General features: G+C 50.7%; 1 protein-coding gene across 1 annotated transcript in view; it reads right to left on the bottom strand.

Annotated features, from left to right (window-relative positions):
• The window catches only part of LGR6 (leucine rich repeat containing G protein-coupled receptor 6), a 109,348-nt gene that overhangs the window by 19,932 nt on the left and 70,722 nt on the right, over positions 1-18,694 (bottom strand). The window contains exons 5-6 of the mRNA XM_057405139.1: positions 18,019-18,234; positions 9,375-9,446 (exon numbers count right to left, since the gene is read on the bottom strand). Coding sequence (XP_057261122.1) covers positions 9,375-9,446; positions 18,019-18,234 — 288 coding nt within the window. The remainder of the gene's footprint in view (positions 1-9,374; positions 9,447-18,018; positions 18,235-18,694) is intronic.

Below are 18,694 nucleotides of genomic sequence, written 5' to 3'. Positions count from 1 at the left end.
GTCAGGTGTCCATCACTGCCACAGCTGAATGCCTCACGCTGCACAGGCTCTGTTATGCAGGGGAAGAAGGAGCATGACTTTCACAATGCACATCCCCTCGCTGAAGCTCAGGGAGGTTCAGGAGCGCATTTCCAAAGCGAATGGGCGGTTAGAAGTGCAGGCAGGGCACTGCTGGGCAGTTTGAAAGCATCACTTAAATCCCATGAACCTTCAGATCACTGAATGAAATCAGAAGGCGTTAGCAGCCTCAGCTGGCTGACAGCCTGTCTGTGTGTAAGGTGTTTCATACCTTTCAAAGTCTCACCCTGCAGTGGCTTCCCAGGGTTACAGCGAGGTTTCTCAGCATTGCAGGAAGCCAAAGGGGTCACTCAGGGCTGGGTGTCTGCCTGTGCCCCTTTCCTCCCTGGGATAAGCCTCCGTGATGCCAAGGGGCAGACCCTGGGGGATGCTCAGCCCACTGCCACTGTGGGGCCGATGCTGGGGAAGCTTTGTGCGGGGCTGAGTTTCTCCCCAGCGATACCTGACGTGCCTGTGAGCAGCCGACAGACTGAAAGTATTGCCCAAGAGAGGGGGCTTGGCTCCGCTGTGATTCACCACCAGAAACAGGGACCTGAGATCTGGAAGCGCTGTTATTTACAGGGAATGTTTCCGTGTGCTGCAATATTTGCTCCTGTCTCTCTCTAAACCTGCGTTTCCTTTCCAGCCCGTGGTCTCTTCCAGGCAGGCTGCTCTTTCATCAGCAGATGAACATTGTGTTTGTGCCTCCATGTGTGTGCAAGTAGGTACAGGACCGGTGTTTCCTGAGTGAAGACACACCTTTCCCAGCCCTGGCAGCATCTCTGTGCCTCCCTTCCCCCTGTGCTTGACAGACACAAAGAGCACTGTGTTCAGCAGCTCCCTCTGGGTACAAAAGCCATCTTGGAATGCTGGCATAGACTGGGCTTGTTGGAAAGTGGAAATGCAACCAGGTGTAGTCATTCTGCTCCAGCCTGGCTGCCAGCGACCCTGGTCTGCTCACTGGAGACGATGTGCCTGTGCTGGCTCCTGCCCGTGCTTCCTGGGTTTCGGTAAGGTGAGCCTCTCTCCCAGGGAGCAAACCCAGCTGTGGTTGTTGCAGCTCCCTTGAGTGATGCTTGCAGCCAACTGCTCTTGATCCACAGCCCTGACTTGCCTCCAGCACTGCCCTGTGCCAAGCCCTGCTGGTACCGGGGGTGTGTGTGTGTGATCTGGTTGGAGGAGGTTGGGAGAAGCCACTGCCTGAGATGGGTCCTGAGATGGTGTCATCTCCTCCCTGCAGTGGGGCAGCTGCCCCTGAAGCTCAGACCCAGACCAGGACACAGCTGTGGCTTTCCTCACCCTTCTCCTTCATTCCTAGAACTTGGGCTCTGGTTCCAGCAATGACCCAGAAGCAGCTTCCAGCCTCCACCATGGGGCTGGGGATGTTATGGAGCTGTTTCCACAGATCATAGAATCACAGAACCCCAGCCTGGTTTGGGAGGGACCTTAAAGCTCCTCCAGCTCCAACCCCTACCACGGGCAGGGACCCCTTCCACTAGAGCAGCTTGCTCCAAGCCCCTGTGTCCAACCTGGCCTTGAACACTGCCAGGGATGGGGCAGCCACGGCTTCTCTGGGCACCCTGTGCCAGTGCCTCAGGACCCTCACAGGGATACATCCATCCCAGACGTGGCTGCCAGCTGCCCCAGCTCTGGGGTCTGCCCTAAGACTTTGCATGCTACATATGGGGTCTCTGGGAGTGGGCTCTGCATTCTGCCCTTTTTGGCACACCTGGGAAAGTGGACCCAATGCCAGCATTGCCTGGTGGAAGGATGCCAATGCACCATGGCCATGGCCATGGCAAAGCAATAGGGAAGCCTCATCATCATCATCATCACAACAACAGAAATAATGTGCATGGCATAAAGAAGAGTTTTCCCCATTATCAGGGGCTTTTGGAAGCAAAATTACCCAGCCAAGATGTTCAGAAATGCTGTGCAAGAGAAATGACTACAGAAACATCACTTTCCTTAGTTGGGCTCCAAGTTACCAGCTCCAGGAATCACTGTAGGAACAGCCTTGTCTGTTCTCTTAGCTAAACTGAAAACCTCCTAAAGGTCACCCGGTCTACCCAAGACACAATTGGCTGGCTTTGCTTTGCTGTTATTTCTAGAATGAGCCTATAGCTTCGTATTTGGAAGATCTTAACCCACCCTGTTGTTTATTTAGAAATAAGAGTAAATCGACATCAAAGGCACAGTTATTTTGGGCTTTAGCTGCCAGGGTGATTTGAAGCTGACAACATGCAGCCTGGAACTATTCATATCTTCAGGCAGACCAAAAGGAGAAGAGGAGGGGAAAGAGTCTCAGGTCAACTTTCTGCCTGTGAGGGATTATTAGTGGTTCCACGCAGGAAGCAAGAAAAAATTATATAGTGCTATAAATTCTTCCATAAGCCACAAAACAGTGCAAATTTGCAGCTAATAAACCTGAAGATGCAGTAAGATTAGAAGCTGGAGATGGGACATTTGCTGACTGCTTCAGTCCCGCTGTAGTCTGAGATGTTCCTGCGGTGCCCTGAAGGGAAGCTTTGTGCAGGCTCTGATAAGGGGCTTGCATTTCCACCTGTCCTGTGCTGGCATCTAATCAGGCTGCCAGTAAATGTGATTGCTGCTGCTGCTGGTGGTGCTGCTGGTGACTGCGGCCGAGGCAAACACTGGGAATGATTTAATTGTTAGTCTGAAAGCCCAAGGGGACAGTTGTGACCATGCAGGTTGACCCCTTGCCTGGCACTGGCTTGACAGCTTTACCCTGTTGCCTTATACCAAGGTCATGGCTTGTGGCTGAGCTTGTGGAAGAGCTGCCTGATTAGTCCCGAGTATGCACAGTAACTGTACCATTAGGAGCCTTAGTTTTGTTGTGTAGCATCAGCATAAGCCCTGCTCTCCTGGCAGCGACCAACCCATGCGGTGAGTGCGTGCCCTTCCCCAACCCCATCTGGATAACGGGATGCAGCAAGGGTCTGTCATAAGTGAAAGGAGGGAAGGGGGATGCGAAAGGACCCAGAGCACGTCTGACTCCAGTCAGCCTGAGGCTGTGCTCTCCTTGCCTAAATGGAGACGCACAAGAGGAGGATGCTCAGATGTGCACACGAGAGAGAAAATACCTGGGATCAGGTTATCATGGGATTCCTCTGCCAGGGTCAGTGCTTTAATGTGGGAAACTCATCATGTCCTAGAAAGAACCATTTTGGGCAAGTTCTAAGGAGAAGCCAGGCTGTGGCGGAAGGCAATGGAGCAGCGATTTGCCCCTGCACCATGGGAAGGTTGTCAGGCACTAACGGTACCTGATTTATGCCAGGAGCAAGCAGCAACCTCTGTACAAGGATTCATCCTGACAGCCTGGCCTGGAAACATCCCAGCCTCTCACTTACACGGTGCGACACCACTTTACAGCACGTATGTGGCACTGACAGGTCTATTGCTGGGGCAGGGGGGACCTGTCATGCCTTTTCTGCCTGCAGCTGCCAATCCTCCTTTGCACAGCTCTGTTCTCCATTTAAAAATGCAGCGGTGCCCAGAATGTGTCTGCTCCAACCAGGATTTCTGTCTGTTCTCCAACTGACAAAGGTACTGCATCAAATATGGTTTCAATTCCGTCTGATTTATTTAACAAGGTTGAAATAAGCCTTTGAGAAGGGGATCTCGTGGGGGGTCTTGGGAGCACAGGCGCTGCCATGCACATATCATTTACAAGACACAAAAGGAGCTGACCGCAAAGCAGAGCAGCGGGGACTTCGGTCGCTGGGATGCACAGACAATAACCATGGAGCTGATGACTCAGGCAGGGGAGGCACGGAGGAAGTTGCTGCCCTTTGCCAGGCAGGGAAAGAAGGCTCAAGGAAGCCTGGTCTACAGCAGAGCGTTTCCAAGCTGCGGGAAGGAAGCCGGGGACATCTTCCTATCCCTCGAGGTGCACAAGTTGCTGCTGCTTGGCCCCTGTCCCCCTCCTGGATGGAGGGAGCGTGGGGTGCACAGAGCTTCTGTGCATCAGCACATCCATGGTGAGAACATGCCCACGGTTTGCTTCTCCTGCCAGTGCTGCTGCCTGCAGTGGTTGTTCCTCCTGTTCATGGACAGGCAATTCACTCTCACCCATCACTGCTCTCACTCTGGGCAAGGGAGTGAAGCCCAATGAAGCCAATGGAGCCAGAAGAGCTGGGGACCCCTGACAGGTCACAGCAAGCACGTCTGGACACCCATGGCTTGGAGGAGTCTCAGTGCTCTCTGGCACTGCAAGATCAGTGGCTCCAGGGAGCAGGGAGCCAGGCAGGGTGCAAGCAGGGTGGTGTGAGGGTTTGGTGGGCAAAGGGAGAATGGGTGAAGGAGGGGAGCCTCCCAGCAGAGCCATAACCCATGCACAAACGCAGTGACTCCGGAACTACCTTTTCACATAAACTGCCTTCAGTTTCTGTCGTTTTTTCTATATAATTTGCAAAATATCATGTCTGCCTGGGGTCGTGTTCAGACAAAGCTCAGAGCTCGGCTGGCAGGTACCTGACTGGTTCAGAGCCTGAGCTGCACCAGTAAGGACACATTCCTGGCAGTTCAGGCTCCTGCTCTTGGGAAAGAAGATGCAGCAACCTGGGACTGGTTGGCCCAAGGAGACCACAGGAAGGAAGGGTCTGATCCCCATGCTCCCAGGCAGTGTTCTGTGCATTTGTCCATGCAGTTTTACAGGTGGCTTTGTTTGGAAGAGGCACCTTCCATTTACATGATGATCAGAGCAGGCAATGGACTTTATAGCTCTGTTCTTGGACCAGATGCAGGGGCCCATGCAACCAGAGCCCTGAGCCGTGGTCCCTCTCTTCACAAAGCCACCTACCCCCTTCCTTTTTCCATCCCCTGAATTTGGGTACCCAAGCCTCTGATGAAGTCCCCTGTGGCAGAACAGGGTTGGGACCATAGAGCCAAGGCTCTGATGAGCTGCACAGGGGCCCATGCTGATGCACAGCAGGGCTGGAGCATCAGGATGCTGAGGAAGTAAGAGAGCAGCTCGGCGCAGCATCCTCGGAGGAGACAAAGGCGCTTTGGGAATTGCACAGACTTGGATTAGCATCAAGAGACTGCACAAAACACTTCAAATGAAACATGCTGATGCAAACGGATGCCACTTGAGGAGCAAGGCTGGCAGAACAGCAAAGCCTGCCTGGCCCTAAAAGGGTGAAACAACCCTTCTATGAGCTATGGGGGAGAGATTTCCCGCTTCCTTCTTCCTGCCTTCATTGCCCACGGTGCACTTTGTATTAATCTTCTGTTCTTTTTTCTCCCATAGGAAATCCAGCTCTCCAGAGGATTCCGTAGGTTCCAACTCTTCTCTGCATTTACAGACTACTCTAATTACCCGGATAATAGGGCAGCACACTGGGAAAGGCTGTGGTAAGAACGTTTCCTGTGAGGCAAGGTTAGGCAGATAGAATGCCTGGAGCCAGAGGGTTTGGATCCAGCCCTTCTGGGAGACGTTTTTAATTTATTAGTGCTATTTTCTGAAAAGAAATTAAAAGGTTTTTAAATGAATGGAGATTTGCTCTTCCCAAGTGATTTATCTCCTTTGTCTGACGAGTGGAGGAGCTGCCAGGGGTGCGCATGGGGAGGGAGAAGTCAGAGAGATAGGAAGCAGCAGGGTCATCTTAGGCAGAGGGGATGAGCGAGGGCTGTGGGGCCAGTCTGAGCTGGTTCCCCATCACATTCATGCCAGAGATGGGCTGGAGATGCCTGAACAATCAGAAGAGCAGCAATTTGGGGGCAGATCGTTGCTCTCTTGGCCGTAGCCCTGAGGTCTTCAGCATTATGGCCTGGTCTTGGAGGGCAGTGTTCATTTCTCACCCCTGCCTTGCCCAGGGAGGCACCTCGGTCCTGCTGCAGGGTGGGGAGATGGGACACTGGTGAGACACGTTTTTGCTCTTTGCCAGCATCAGGGTCTTGTCTGGTTGCATGTGCCAGGGCAGAAGGAGCCCTGGCCCCTGTTTTAGTTCAGCCCAGGCTCCATGTGTGTAAGGGACTTGGCCATGTCCATGCACAGGACCACTGAGAGGCCCATAACTCTTACTTTTACATTTCTCCCTTTGTTTCAGCAGCTCAAAATCAAGCCCTGAGCAGGTGCTGGGGGATGTGTGGTGGCTTTTGATGCAGCCCAGGACATGGCTGGTCTCTGGGCTCAAGCACACACCAAAACTGGCTCATGTTCAGTTTCTCATCAGCTGATACCCCAGGTCCTTCTCAGGCTGCTCTGAATCTCTTCTCTGCCCAGCCTGTGGCTGTGCCTGGGATTGCCTTGACCCAAGGGCAGCACCTTGCCCTTGGCTTGGTTGAACTTCATGAGGTTGGCATTGGCCGCCTCTCAAGTGTGTCAAGGCCATGGCATTGGGAGAAGGCTAAAAATTGGCAGGTTATCACCCACTTCAACCATCTAATACCTGCTTTCTTCCCACAACCCTCTGGGGTTGCTCTGTTTCATGACTCAGGCTTATGGGAGCTGGTGAGGGAACCTCACTACGTTTCAAGGCTATTTTGAAACACTACTGGGACGATGTGCTGGTGTTGGACCCACCTGGTGGGTGCTGCGCATCAACCTGCCCCTCACCAGCACGGAGCTGCTCTTGTTCTGTATCTGGCAAAGCTGACTTGTCACAGTAGCTGCAGGTCAATGCAGGGGAAACGTGAAGTCATTCATCTGCCTTCACTTTGCCTCTTTCTAGATTTGCTGATCTCCTAAAATACCAGGGCCAAACCCTCTCCAAGAGCAGAGATGCTCCCCTGGGTCCTGCTTTTGCAGAATGGTAGAACCGGGGGTAGGGATGCGACATGGATGTGTATAAGCATCTTGCCCATTGCCAAGACCTGCATGGAGAAATGGGTGCGGATTCTTTTTCAGCTCTGGCTGCATTTGATAAAAGCAGAAGTTTCCCTCTCTAACTGGATATGGAAAGAAACATTTCCCTTAGGGAAACAGGTTCTTGCACCTAAAACTTCCCAGGCTTTGCTGGAAAGCCCCAGACAATTTTTGTCTCCTTTGAACGTCTTCAGCTATTGTGCCTGGTTTGTAATCAGCATCTGGCCACAGACACTCGTTTTAGTAACCCTGGAGAAGTTTTGGTCTTCACCAAACTCTTCCCATCTTGCTGTTTTCCAGGAGGTAACGCCTACGGGGTAACTGGGAGCACAGTTTGGCCTCCACAAGCCAAGAAAATGTGCTAAGTGCTGTCAAGAGAACGTAATCACAGTTTGAGTTGCAGGGTATGTGCGGAGCCTCTAACAGCCCCCACATGCACAGGAGCTGGAGCTGGTAGGTAGGTGCAGCTCTAGAAGCTTGGCTGGGCTGTTGCAGCCAAATGCTTGGCTGTTTTTGGGCACAGAGCTTGGCCAGCTCTGGTCAGCAGGGCAGATGGGAGCTGGCCATGAACAGGATGGGGATGGTTCCAGTGGCAGGAGCAACAAAGGCTTGGAGTACTTGCTGGCCTGGAGGTGAGAATTAGGTTAGGAGGAGCAAAAGGCCCCTCACTGCCTCCTGAGGACACTCCAGTGTGACCAGATGTGGAGGGGAGTCTGGAGAGCTCATCCACAGCCCCGTGCTCTGAGCTGCGGGTGGCTCGTGGAGGATGGGGGCTGTGGGATCCTCACAGGGCAAATCCAAGCCCTGTGGAGCTCTGCTCCAAGGGCACAACCCCTGGGGGTCCCAGGGCTGCCTGGTCATGCACTGCCGCAGAGCCACGTCCCTGCAGTGCTGTGCAGTCCGGTCCCTGCGGGTACTGAGAGCAGGAGAGGCAGATGCTGAGCTCCCCTGAGCACTGGGTGGCATCTCAGATGGGCAACAGGAGGCAGAGAAAGTGATAGAGCAGGAGCAGAGAGGAAGAGAGGGAAGATGAGCTTTCAGCACCAGCATCTGTGGAAACTGAGTTATCCCCCAGGGAAATGGAAGCCCTTTCCAGCAGTAAATAAGGGGGCAGCTGCTTCCCTGCAGCCCCATCCTGCTTGGGATGAGCAGCAGGGTGGTTTTAGTCACCTTGGCTGAATAATTAGGTTGCTCTGATGTAGACTGTGATGCTGCTGCATGGTCTGCCTGTGCTTATAGCTCAAACAGGGTTTTCTTCCATCAGCAAGTCCTCCACTCCCTCCTGCAAACTGCCTGCCTTTGTGCTGCCTGGGTGACACGACTCTGCCCTCGTGTTTGCCTCTACCCACCAGCAATGCCTGGGCACAAAGCCAAGCCTGCACAGCGATGGGGGAGATCTGTGTGTCACCAGAGGAGACAATCCATCAGGATCCCTTCCTGCATCATCCCTGGCATGGTTCAACCTCTCCCCAGCTGAGCCCTTCTGGGTGGCCCCAGTATGTGCCAGTCTGAAAGTAAGAGACAATGCGTGTCGTGGTCCTGCCCCCCAGGAGGGTGTCTAGGGACCAAGGGCTGGCCTGATGCTTCCACTCTCAACCCATCACTGCTGCTGGCACCGTGCTGGGCACAGAGGGGCCCTGTCTCCTTGAATGCTGGCAAGCATCACCTCTTTTCGCCATGACCCAGACCCCCTAGGTCTCCTTGGCAAGGAGCAAGGGCCTGACTCTGACCCCAAGGCCTGCATGAAGGGACATGTTCTACACAATTGAAGGCAACAGGCATCTCTTGCAGTTCTCTCAGAGCCTTGGTTTCTTTGCTTGCTTGATTATGTCCCCTCCTAGTCCAATGCACGACACATGAGACCCAAGTAATTCATACTGCAGTTAAAAGGCATGGTGCGTGCAAGGCAAGACCATTCTCTTTGAGCTCAGGGTGACCCATCTGCTGCTAATGAAGATGTGTCCCAGAGGAGAGTTCCTTCCTGCTTTCCACCTGTGTCCTGACGGACTGCCTGAACATGATGCCAAGTGACATGAGAGACCATCTCAAAGAGAGATTCGCAGGTTCTAGAGGATTTTACCAGCCGTGAACTCAAGTTGGTAAACCCACACACTTTGGGCTGGCGTTTAGGAAGCTTTTGGACCAGGTGAATTGGTGAGGAGGTGGAGACCTCCCTGAGCAGGGCAGGCATGCAAGCTCTCTGGATGGCACTTGTGTCCATGGCCCCAGAGCCCCCTCACAGACAATACCCACATGTGCAGACCCCTCTGCAGCAGTAGCACAGCTGGACCAGCTTGCACAGATGCAGGGGGAAAGTCCAGTCTGCCATCACCCATGAAGCATCGTGCCTTGGGCATCTGCTTGCTGGGCTGATGCCCTCAGTGTGCGGTGAGGAGTGGATGTGCACTGGGGCTCTTTCCTGCGGGCACTGATGGAGGGGATGAACGTACAAAACTCTACAGGGTAGAGAAGAAAAGAGGGGACTCACAGGGTTTCCAAGCTGTGCAGCCCATCGAAGCCGTTGGCTCCCAGGCTTTGGATCCGGTTGTTGTGCAGGTGCCTGTGGACAAAACAATCATGGTCAGTGGAGGTGCGCGCTGACCTGTCCTGCCAGTCTGAGCCATGGCCCAGGGACGTCCTGCAAGCTGAACCCAGCCTGGGTTGGGATGCGGGGTGTTCTAAGGTCTCCTCTCCTGCCCCATGAGACACATGCTGGGTGCTTGCAGAGCAGCTACAGAGCTCCCGTTTCTCCCAAGCAACCCAGCCTGAGGTAGGAGCTTCCCCGAGACCTCCACTTTCACAGCTGCCGAGTGGCTTTGGATGAACATGGTTAAGCAAGAAGCTTCAAGAAGCACCCTAGACCTCACCTTACATTGGGCCTAACCTTACAAAGTGCTGGGTGGCTTCAATGGTTGCTCATGGGCACAGAGTACTATTGAAGGACACAGTCGTATCTGGACTCCTCAGAGCCTTCGTAGTGGCAAGAAGGCTTTGAGCCCAAAATCATCCTGTTGGGCCCAGTTCGTTATCTTGCAATGACCTGAATAAGTTGCCAGTGCCTGGATTAGCTCCAGTTTGGTTGCAAGGAAAGTTGCCTCACTTTAATGCTCCAGAGTGCAGGGGCCACGTGAGATGCACGCACATTCTCTACAGTAAGACAACATATTTTCCCCTTGTTCTCATTCATCGTGGTGCTACACGTCATGAATATCTAGTGCTTAAGGGCTGTGGAGCTCCCAGCCTTAATGTTGGGGATGTAAAGCCACGTGCTGGGGCCAGCTGGGGTACTTTTGCCTTGAAAGCTCCATAGGCGATGAGCTCCTGGAGTCCCATCTGCTGGGTTTTCTGTTGTCAGGGGTCCCTTACTCCCATGGCTCAGGTTTTTGGAATATCAGGAAGAGCTGGAGTCTTCCTCTCTGATTGTCAGAAACCTTTTTTTTGTGTGTGTGTGTGTGTGTGTGTGTGCAGTGAGTGGTTTTGCCATCCGGCTTCCTTTACAACTGCTGGGTGCTGTGTTGTTAATATCGCGTCTCCCTTCGAAACCCCACTCAAGGGCCCTCTGAAGTCCATATAGAGAGCAGCTTGAGGAATGTGCTGCAAAACAGGCTGCACTTCTCCCAGCCTAGACTTAAGCACATTGTTATGTCCATGCTTGCTATGGTCTTTATGGAGAAATGCCCACCGAGGACACAGGGTCCTATGGGGCAGGGCCTTTTTCATCTCTCCCAAAGCAGGCTTCCCCACTGTTCATTTTACAGTTTGGGTTCTCCTTTAACACAGAGTCCTGTGTGGTGAATCTGTTGCCGCACCACTTGCCTCTGGGGTCCTTTTCTCCCTTCCCCATGCTCAGGGATGCACCAGCCTTTGTCCAACGCTGCTGCCTCCTTCCAAGAGCCCTGGGGAGGCTCCATGCTGGCAGATGGATCAATGACTGTTTCCTTATTTGCTGCTTGATCTAAATCTGTCTCTGCTTGAAAAATCTCTCACTCCACCTGGATTCAAGCGTGAGCTGTTTGGCTGAGCGCAGGCAGCTCCCACTGCCAAATATTCTAGGGTAAAATAGGAGGGAACTGGGAGTGGAGGAGCAGCCAGGCTCTAGGGCAGGTTGGTAGGGGCTTGCAAAACAGAAACCAGCCCAAGACGGATGTTTGTCATTGGGATGAGAACATACAAACATTTCAGAGGAAGGGGAAGGGAGGGGAGAGATGTGTGATAAAGAATGTTTGCTCCTTGGAGCAAATGGGAAGAAAGAAAAGGATGCTGCCTGCAAGAAACCTTGGTTTGATTGTGACTCTTAGAGGGGAAAAGAAGCTAAGCTCAAAATCAGAATCTTACAGGAGAAAGTTCTCTTTATCACAAGGAGTTCAAGTCCAGATGATTTTCTCTGTCAAATACTATGGGTTAGCTCCAGATCGTGTTGCCAGTGCAAGATGGTACCAAGTGCAAGGTCCTACACCTGGGTCAGAGCAATCCCAGGCACAGCTACAGGTTGGGCAGAGAAGAGATTCAGAGCAGCCCTGTGGAGAAGGACTTGGGGGTGTTGGCTGATGAGAAAATGAACATGAGCTGGCTTCAGTGTGCGCTTGCAGCTCAGAAAGCAACCGTATCCTGGGCTGCATCAAAAGGAGCGGGACCAGCAGGTCATGGAGGTGATCCTGCCCCTCTGCTCTGCTCTCGTGAGACCTCACCTGGAGCATTGTGTGCAGTTCTGGTGTCCTCAACATAAAAAGGACATGGAACTGTTGGAACAAGTCCAGAGGAGGCCACGAGGATGAGCAGGGGCTGGAGCACCTCCTGTGTGGAGACAGGCTGAGAAAGTTGGGGCTGTTCAGCCTGGAGAAGAGAAGCTGTGTGGAGACCTCAGAGCAGCTTCCAGTGTCTGAAGGGGGCCTATAGGGATGCTGGGGAGGGACTCTTCATTAGGGACTGCAGTGATAGGACAAGGGGGAACGGGTTAAAACTGGGGAAGTTTAGGTTGGATATAAGAAGGAAATTCTTTCCTGTTAGGGTGGTGAGGCACTGGAATGGGCTGCCCAGGGAGGTTGTGAATGCTCCATCCCTGGCAGTGTTCAAGGCCAGGTTGGACGAGGCCTTGGGTGATATGATTTAGCGTTAGGTGTCCCTGCCCATGGCAGGGGGGTTGGAACTGGATGATCTTAAGGTCCTTTCCAACCCAAACGATTCTATGATTCTATGATTCTATGATTCTATGATTTTGGGTCCCTTTGAGCACTGGCTACTGCAAATAGAGGGTTTGGATCTGGAATCTACAATCACAGCAAGAGGTACCACAGAAACCCCTCACCCCGTACCTCTGCCTGCTGCAAGTGGACAGTGTGGGGGGAAAGGAAATGTTGAATGCTGGGCAAGGTGTGAGCTACGAGGAGCCTTGTCGGGGTGGTACAACGGGACGCGCCAAGCAGTTGAGTGCTATCACTCAAGTCAGGCAACAGGATAGGAAAGTAATGGCCTCCTGTGTTGATATCTGTCTCAAAAGTGCTTTGTTTGGAGGCGAAGTGATCAAACTCATCAGAAGTAAGTTATTTGTTGGTGAGAAAACGATGAGCAACCAGAAAAGAGTTATAAAAAGATTTGCTGTCCAAGCTGAGCTCTGGGGCTCTTCACCAGCCACATGGCAAGAATAGAAGCAAAAGAGCTGGAAAGGTAAACACTTGGATAGAGGTCCCTTCCTTCCACCCTGCCTCTTTTTCTTCCTCCCCTGGTAAACAAACTTCAACAGTGGAATTGCAACATCTCCAGGGTTTGTCAATTTGAGCTCAGCCCACGGACGTTCTATTCTGCCCTGTAAATTACAGCTGGTTTGATAGCAGCTCGAGATGCTTGGTTCTGGGCTATAAACAGCCCTCTTGTGATGCAAAAACATGACCAGGCTTTAAGCCCTTGCTATTCCTGTTGGAGCTGGTATCCAACAGTTTCTAGAAGGAAGATTTTCTGCCCTTGACAACAATTTCTTATGACAGACTGGGCATAAATGTAATTTCCCCAATTTATCTGATTTGAACTGGTGAAACTGGCTTGGAAGGGTAAATGTATTTCTGGTACGCACATTGTTAACCGGATGTTGTTAATTTGGAATGGGTGCAGAGAAGAGCAATAAAAATGATCCAAGGGCTGAAAAAAACGAGGATGGAGACTTTGAGTGCTCAATCTGTTTAGCTGAATAAAAATAAGATGATGTGTGCAGTGTAACGTATAGGATTCTTCCTAGTTAGAAAATGGGTACTAAAATGGTTCTGTGATTTAGTGGAGAAAAGAATAAGAACAAATGTCTGAAGTCAAAGCCAAAGAAAACTCAAATGGGAAGTCTGAGCCTTTCTTTTAACACTAAAGATGGTTGGAACAAAGTACAAAGAGAAGTGGTGGATGCTCCATCCCTTTCTTTTCTAATGATTTTGGTTTTTCTTCTCAGAAAGGACAGATGCAAGTATTTTCCAACAGTTATTTGCATTAGATGATTTGAACCGAGTTCAAATCTGACATGATATGAATTCTCCCACTGGACCAGCCAGTGCCATGATGAATTTCCAGCTCTATTGTGGCAAAATTGTCCTTTTCCTCAACTTGGCCATGGATAAGTAGAGAAAACTAAATCATAACTGGTGCAAATTCCCACGGATTATTTCTGGCAGTGAAGGAATAGCATGAGACTTGTCTGGGGCAGAACAAAGCTCCATCATAAGTGACATTCTCAGGGGTGCATTGGAGCGCTATTTGCTTCTTCCTCAAGTGCTGAAGAGGGAAATTCACCTTTGCCAAGGCAGCAGGCTTGGTCCTCAGAGAGAAAAAGCTCTTTTGCAAATTGAACAGCCCATGAATGGGACCCAGATGTTCCAGGAGACATCGTTCTTAGTAATAATGAACTGCACATGCCTGGCACTCTCTGCCAACACCGAGGGTCCCAAGAGGGACTTGTTAACTCCCTTGTGCAGGTGACGGTAGCGATGCACAGGCTTACCCTGACACTGATCTACCAGACTGGGGTTTGCTATCCTGGGGAGCTCAGAGTGCCACAGAGTATCTGAAGGGGGCCTATAGGGATGCTGGGGGGGGACTCTTCATTAGGGACTGTAGTGACAGGACAAGGGGTAACGGGTTCAAACTGAAACAGGGGAAGTTTAGATTGGATCTAAGGAGGAAGTTCTTTACTTTGAGGGTGGTGAGGCACTGGAATGGGTTGCCCAAAGAAGCTGTGAATGCTCCATCCCTGGTGGTGTTCAAGGCCAGGTTGGACAGAGCCTTGGGTGTCATGGTTTAGTGTGAGGTGTCCCTGCCCATGGCAGGGGGTTGGAACTGGATGATCTTAAGGTCCTTTCCAACCCAAACTATTCTATGATTCTATGATTCCATGTCAGCTGAAGCTGCTGGTGCTCAGCTCTCCTGGAAAGCAGGGATGAGATGTTTGATGTTTGCTCCCAGGCAGGGAGAACACTGGAAATCCTTGGTCCTTTCTGAAAGTTATGGCCAGAGTAACATCAGAACATGGACCAAAACTGGAATGGGAACACAGGGGTCTTGAAACTAATTTTCTCCTCTAGTCACTAGATCATACTGTTAGAGACAGAGCTGCATCATGTCCTTACTTGCATCATGTCCTTACTTACATCATGCCCATGATCAAAACTGTAAGAAAGAATAATTCTACTAAATATCCAACATTTGCTGTATTCAGACATCAACACATTCAGCTGGGAGGTCTTGACCTAGGAGGGAACCACTTGCAGGTGAGTGGCTTGTCCTCACCCATAAAGCATCAGCTGAAATCCAGGTTGCATAAATGTAAAGTGCTGGGGAGGGGAGGAAAGCCAGTCATCTAGGAGCATATGCAGTAACAGGCTTTGCATATCTAAAGGAAGGGGGTGTTGGTGTTTTGTAGCTGCCAAAAAAGCAAATCAAATGGTTAGGGGTGACTAGAAAAGAGGAAATGTGCTGCAGAGCAGCATTATGTCATTGTACAAACTGGCATGAATTCCTGCCTTTGCTACAGTGTGTGGTTCTGAGGGCTCCATCTCAAAGGTGTGGAGGAACAAACAAGTGTGGTATGTAGAGTAGCTTCTGATTGCAAAACAGCTGATGGGATGGGGACTGGAAAAGCTGCGATGAGGGAAGGGTATGAAACAGTGATAAATACAGAGATGGCATAGAGGAGGTAGAGGCAGAGTGCAAGAACTGGAGGATGTGAAGCCAAACTAACTGGCAGTGGCATGAAAACAACTTTCCTAGAGTCCTTGTATTCGAAAGGCTTGTGTGCAGGTAGACAAAGTCAGGCCAGGTAAGACAAGCAGAGCATCTTCGTAGCATTATGGGGACAAGTTAACCCAAGCTCACTGCATGTGAGGCAGCAAATGTCCTTTTGACAGCAGCATGTTCAGCATTGCAAGGACGTTTGAGTAAGTCCATGTGAGAGTTTACTGCAGGGCTCAAAGACCCCTCTGGGGACCAGGGCTCAAAGAGGTGCTGTGATGCCTGTTTTGAGAGTTGACTTTGCTGAGATCAGTCAACAGAGGAGATGAGGAATGCTAACGAGAGCTGCTGTCATGCACTTTATCAGCCTGTCAGCACAGCAGCATGGGGGTTTCAGATGCTCGCTTCTAAATGAAAAATCTTCTTTTGCCCCAAGAAAGAAGATTTTTTTTGCAAAAAACCCTTTGCTCATACAAATCATCAGCTGAAAAATATTCAGAACTATTTCTGCTTGCAGATGCTGAGACATATTCAGTCCTGAATAGATCAGACTTGGAGGTAATATCTTCAGCATCCTATTCCCGAGCCACCCTGATCAAACAAGCCGTCTCCCTTCTGCCATCAGCAGCGCAGTGCCAACGTCACAGCACATGAAGCCGTTGTTATCAAAGCTGAGGGAAGGATGGTGCCAATTACTGAGACTCAGATTTCATCACGAGTGATTTACACAGGGCTCTGCTTACTGAACACCCTGCAGCTCTAGTTAGAAACCTGCAGCAGCAATAGATGGGAATAAGATCAGTGAATTCCTCAACAGAAGTGTAATTTATTAGCAGAGACCGAACCCCTTAACTTATTCCAGATTGAGGCTTGCATATCCTGATGTTGGTGCTTTGTGTCGGTGCAGGATGAACATCCACGTCTCTCTCAAAGGCCCAAGGTGTGTGGAGGAGGAAAAGCACATCTCTGCATCCAGGAAAGTCATGCATGCCCTCAGCCATGTCCGAGCGTTAATCAGGCTGTGTATGGGAGATTCCCCTGTGCTCCTCCACATCTGCCCTTGGCTCTGCTCCCCCAGCTGGTCATTCGGATACCTCTTCAGGCTAGAAGCTTCCCGACGTTAGGGCAGCAGCCGGCTCTTCTCCATCCACATGGAAATTCAGAGGTGGAGAAACCCGTGTAGGTTCCTATAGGTACATATGCATAGGAACCTATGCAGAGGAATGTGCATAGGTGCCCTCTGCATCCTGGTAGGAAAGATCTCCTCATGGACTTTACTGCTGAGCTGTGCCGGCTTCTCAGCTTGGTGGGCAAGGCTGAAGCAGGGAAGCATCCTTGGTTGGGGTGCTGGAGAGGCACTGGGTGACTTTCCACTGGCTGCCACTGACAAGGGTGTGCATGGAAGCTTGGGAGAGATTTATGGGCCCGGTTCTGCCAAACACTTGTGATCCCACAAAAATTTCTCGTCGTGTCTCACAGTGCCTGGCAGGATCACACATGTGTTCCCTTCCAATTGTCTGTGGTGGGACATTATTCTCTCCCTTGTGGCCTAGCGGTCAATGACTTTTATTTCTTGAGCTTGCCTGTTTAATTAAGGAGTTGCTTCTCACCCAAAGTATGGGATAAGCCAGAATGAAAGCAGCATGCTTTTGAGGCTGAAAATAAAACCCCAAATGTCAGCTCACCCGCCGGGCTAGCTATTAAAGCTGAATGAAGTGGTTGCATTATGATGGTCATGGGATGCCTTGTAGAAGGAGCACTATTGTGGGTGAAAACTACTTATTTGACATTTCTCAAGTTGCTTTTAGCATTTCTCCTAAATAAGCCTTTATGCTTTGTCTAAACAGCTGAAGTTGATGCTTAATAAAGCTCTAGACTGTGCTTTGTCCAAGCACTTTCTGTGCTCTATGGCTTCAGTAAACACTTCAGATTTTGAAAGCAAAGTAATTGGTAAACTTTCACTGAGGCACCACATGCTGAGGCTACTTAATACCCTGCTATCAATACATATCGCAGAACTCAATGGTAGCATTTTAGGTGTGTATAGGAGCTCAAAAGCAGCTGGCAATCACACCTGAATTTGCTAATCAACACCAAAAATTAACGACGAGCTAATCTGCACGTGAGCTTCCTTTGAAGAGCTAGATAAGCTGCAAGCCTCTGCTGATGGAAGGGATGCTCCTGACCTAACTGCCAAGGACATCACTTTGTTTCCTGACTGCAGAGTGTTTTATTGGGTCCCGCTGCCCATGGAGTAAGCATTTCCCTCCTGGACCACTGTTCCCTACATTGCTCTGGATGCTGTCAGTCAACTGGGCAACAACATGCACCATGGGGTCAGGATCACTGCAAAGAACGGTTGATCTGCATATATGATACAGTCATGCAAATAAGCATGCAAAGACTTGGACAAGGTGTTGAGGTTGGACCTTTTGTTCCAAATCACATTTGGTCAAAAAGTTTTCTTGGCATGGATTATAACGACAAAAAATGCTGGTTTATGTGGATAGAAATTCCTGCAATTTTAACACAGGGATTGGAGGGAAAACAGAAATGAGAAGCTTTTTGTTGCTCCAGTCTTCAGGCTAAATAAAATCCTTTTGTTTCCAGGTTTTTTGGTTTATTTTTTCAGTTGGTTGGGTTTTTTTTTTAACGAAAAGATTTTTTTTTTTTTTTAATTACATTGAGGAGCTTTTTGGCTTTTCAATGAAAAGTGGAGAAAACATGAAAAAAACCAACCCCAAATCAGGCAATTTTAGCATTTCATCTCAAACGGCAGCGGTTCCTTGGGAACAAAACCTCTGCCTGCTGCCCCTGCAGCAAAAAGCTGCTCCAGAGCAGGAGGACCCCATTTGCCATGCACGGTCAGCACCTTGTCCCAGCCGGAGGATGCTGTGGCTGTGAGGGAGTAACAAGCAGAGAAGGCTTACAGCACCACGAGGCTGCTGAGGTTCTGGAAGGCATAATCAGGGATGTGCCAGATCTGGTTGAGAGCCAGGGTCATGGCTTGCAGCGCTGGCAGGTGGTTCAGAGCTTGGACAGGGATCTCCGTCAGGGCATTATCATCCAGCCATAGGTGACGCAAGGAAAGCAGCCCCTCAAAGCTCTTCTCGGGCACCACAGAGATAAGGTTTGCATCCAGGCGTCTGAGTGGGAAAGAAACAGGGTGGGGATAAGTGAGAGATGGATCTAGCGTTCCTTTATGTGCCCGCAGTATTATGCAAAGGGAATTTTGATGCCGAGGCGGGATGGATTGATGGCCAGGGAGATTGGCTTAGGCTGTAAATAGTGATTAGCATAAGGCTGTGCTTGGAGATGTTTGACCACTACCAGTGAGGATCTCTCCTTGCTGGCCATTTAGTGCTGCCAGCTAATGGCAGCTTCTTAAACAAGCGGTTGGCCTAAGTCCTTCCACATGGACCCACCAGATGGACATTGGCCAGCAGCGGCTTGCAGGCACCCCACTTCAAAATGAGCATCAAAGCTGCATCCCCTGGGGCTGGGCTTGCCATGGATCTGCCTGAGCTGATCTGCAGAGGCACAGCCCTACCTGGGGTACCCCACACCTGCTCACACCCACTGCTGCAGGACAGCCAAACCGTGGGG

Source organism: Pezoporus wallicus, unplaced genomic scaffold (assembly GCF_028554395.1).
Source record: "Pezoporus wallicus isolate ANWC-B61680 ecotype Strahan unplaced genomic scaffold, APGP_CSIRO_Pwel_v1 contig_5863, whole genome shotgun sequence".
Lineage (NCBI taxonomy): Eukaryota > Metazoa > Chordata > Aves > Psittaciformes > Psittacidae > Pezoporus > Pezoporus wallicus.
Note: the sequence above shows the minus strand (reverse complement) of the source record. Positions and strands in the feature narration are given on the sequence as shown.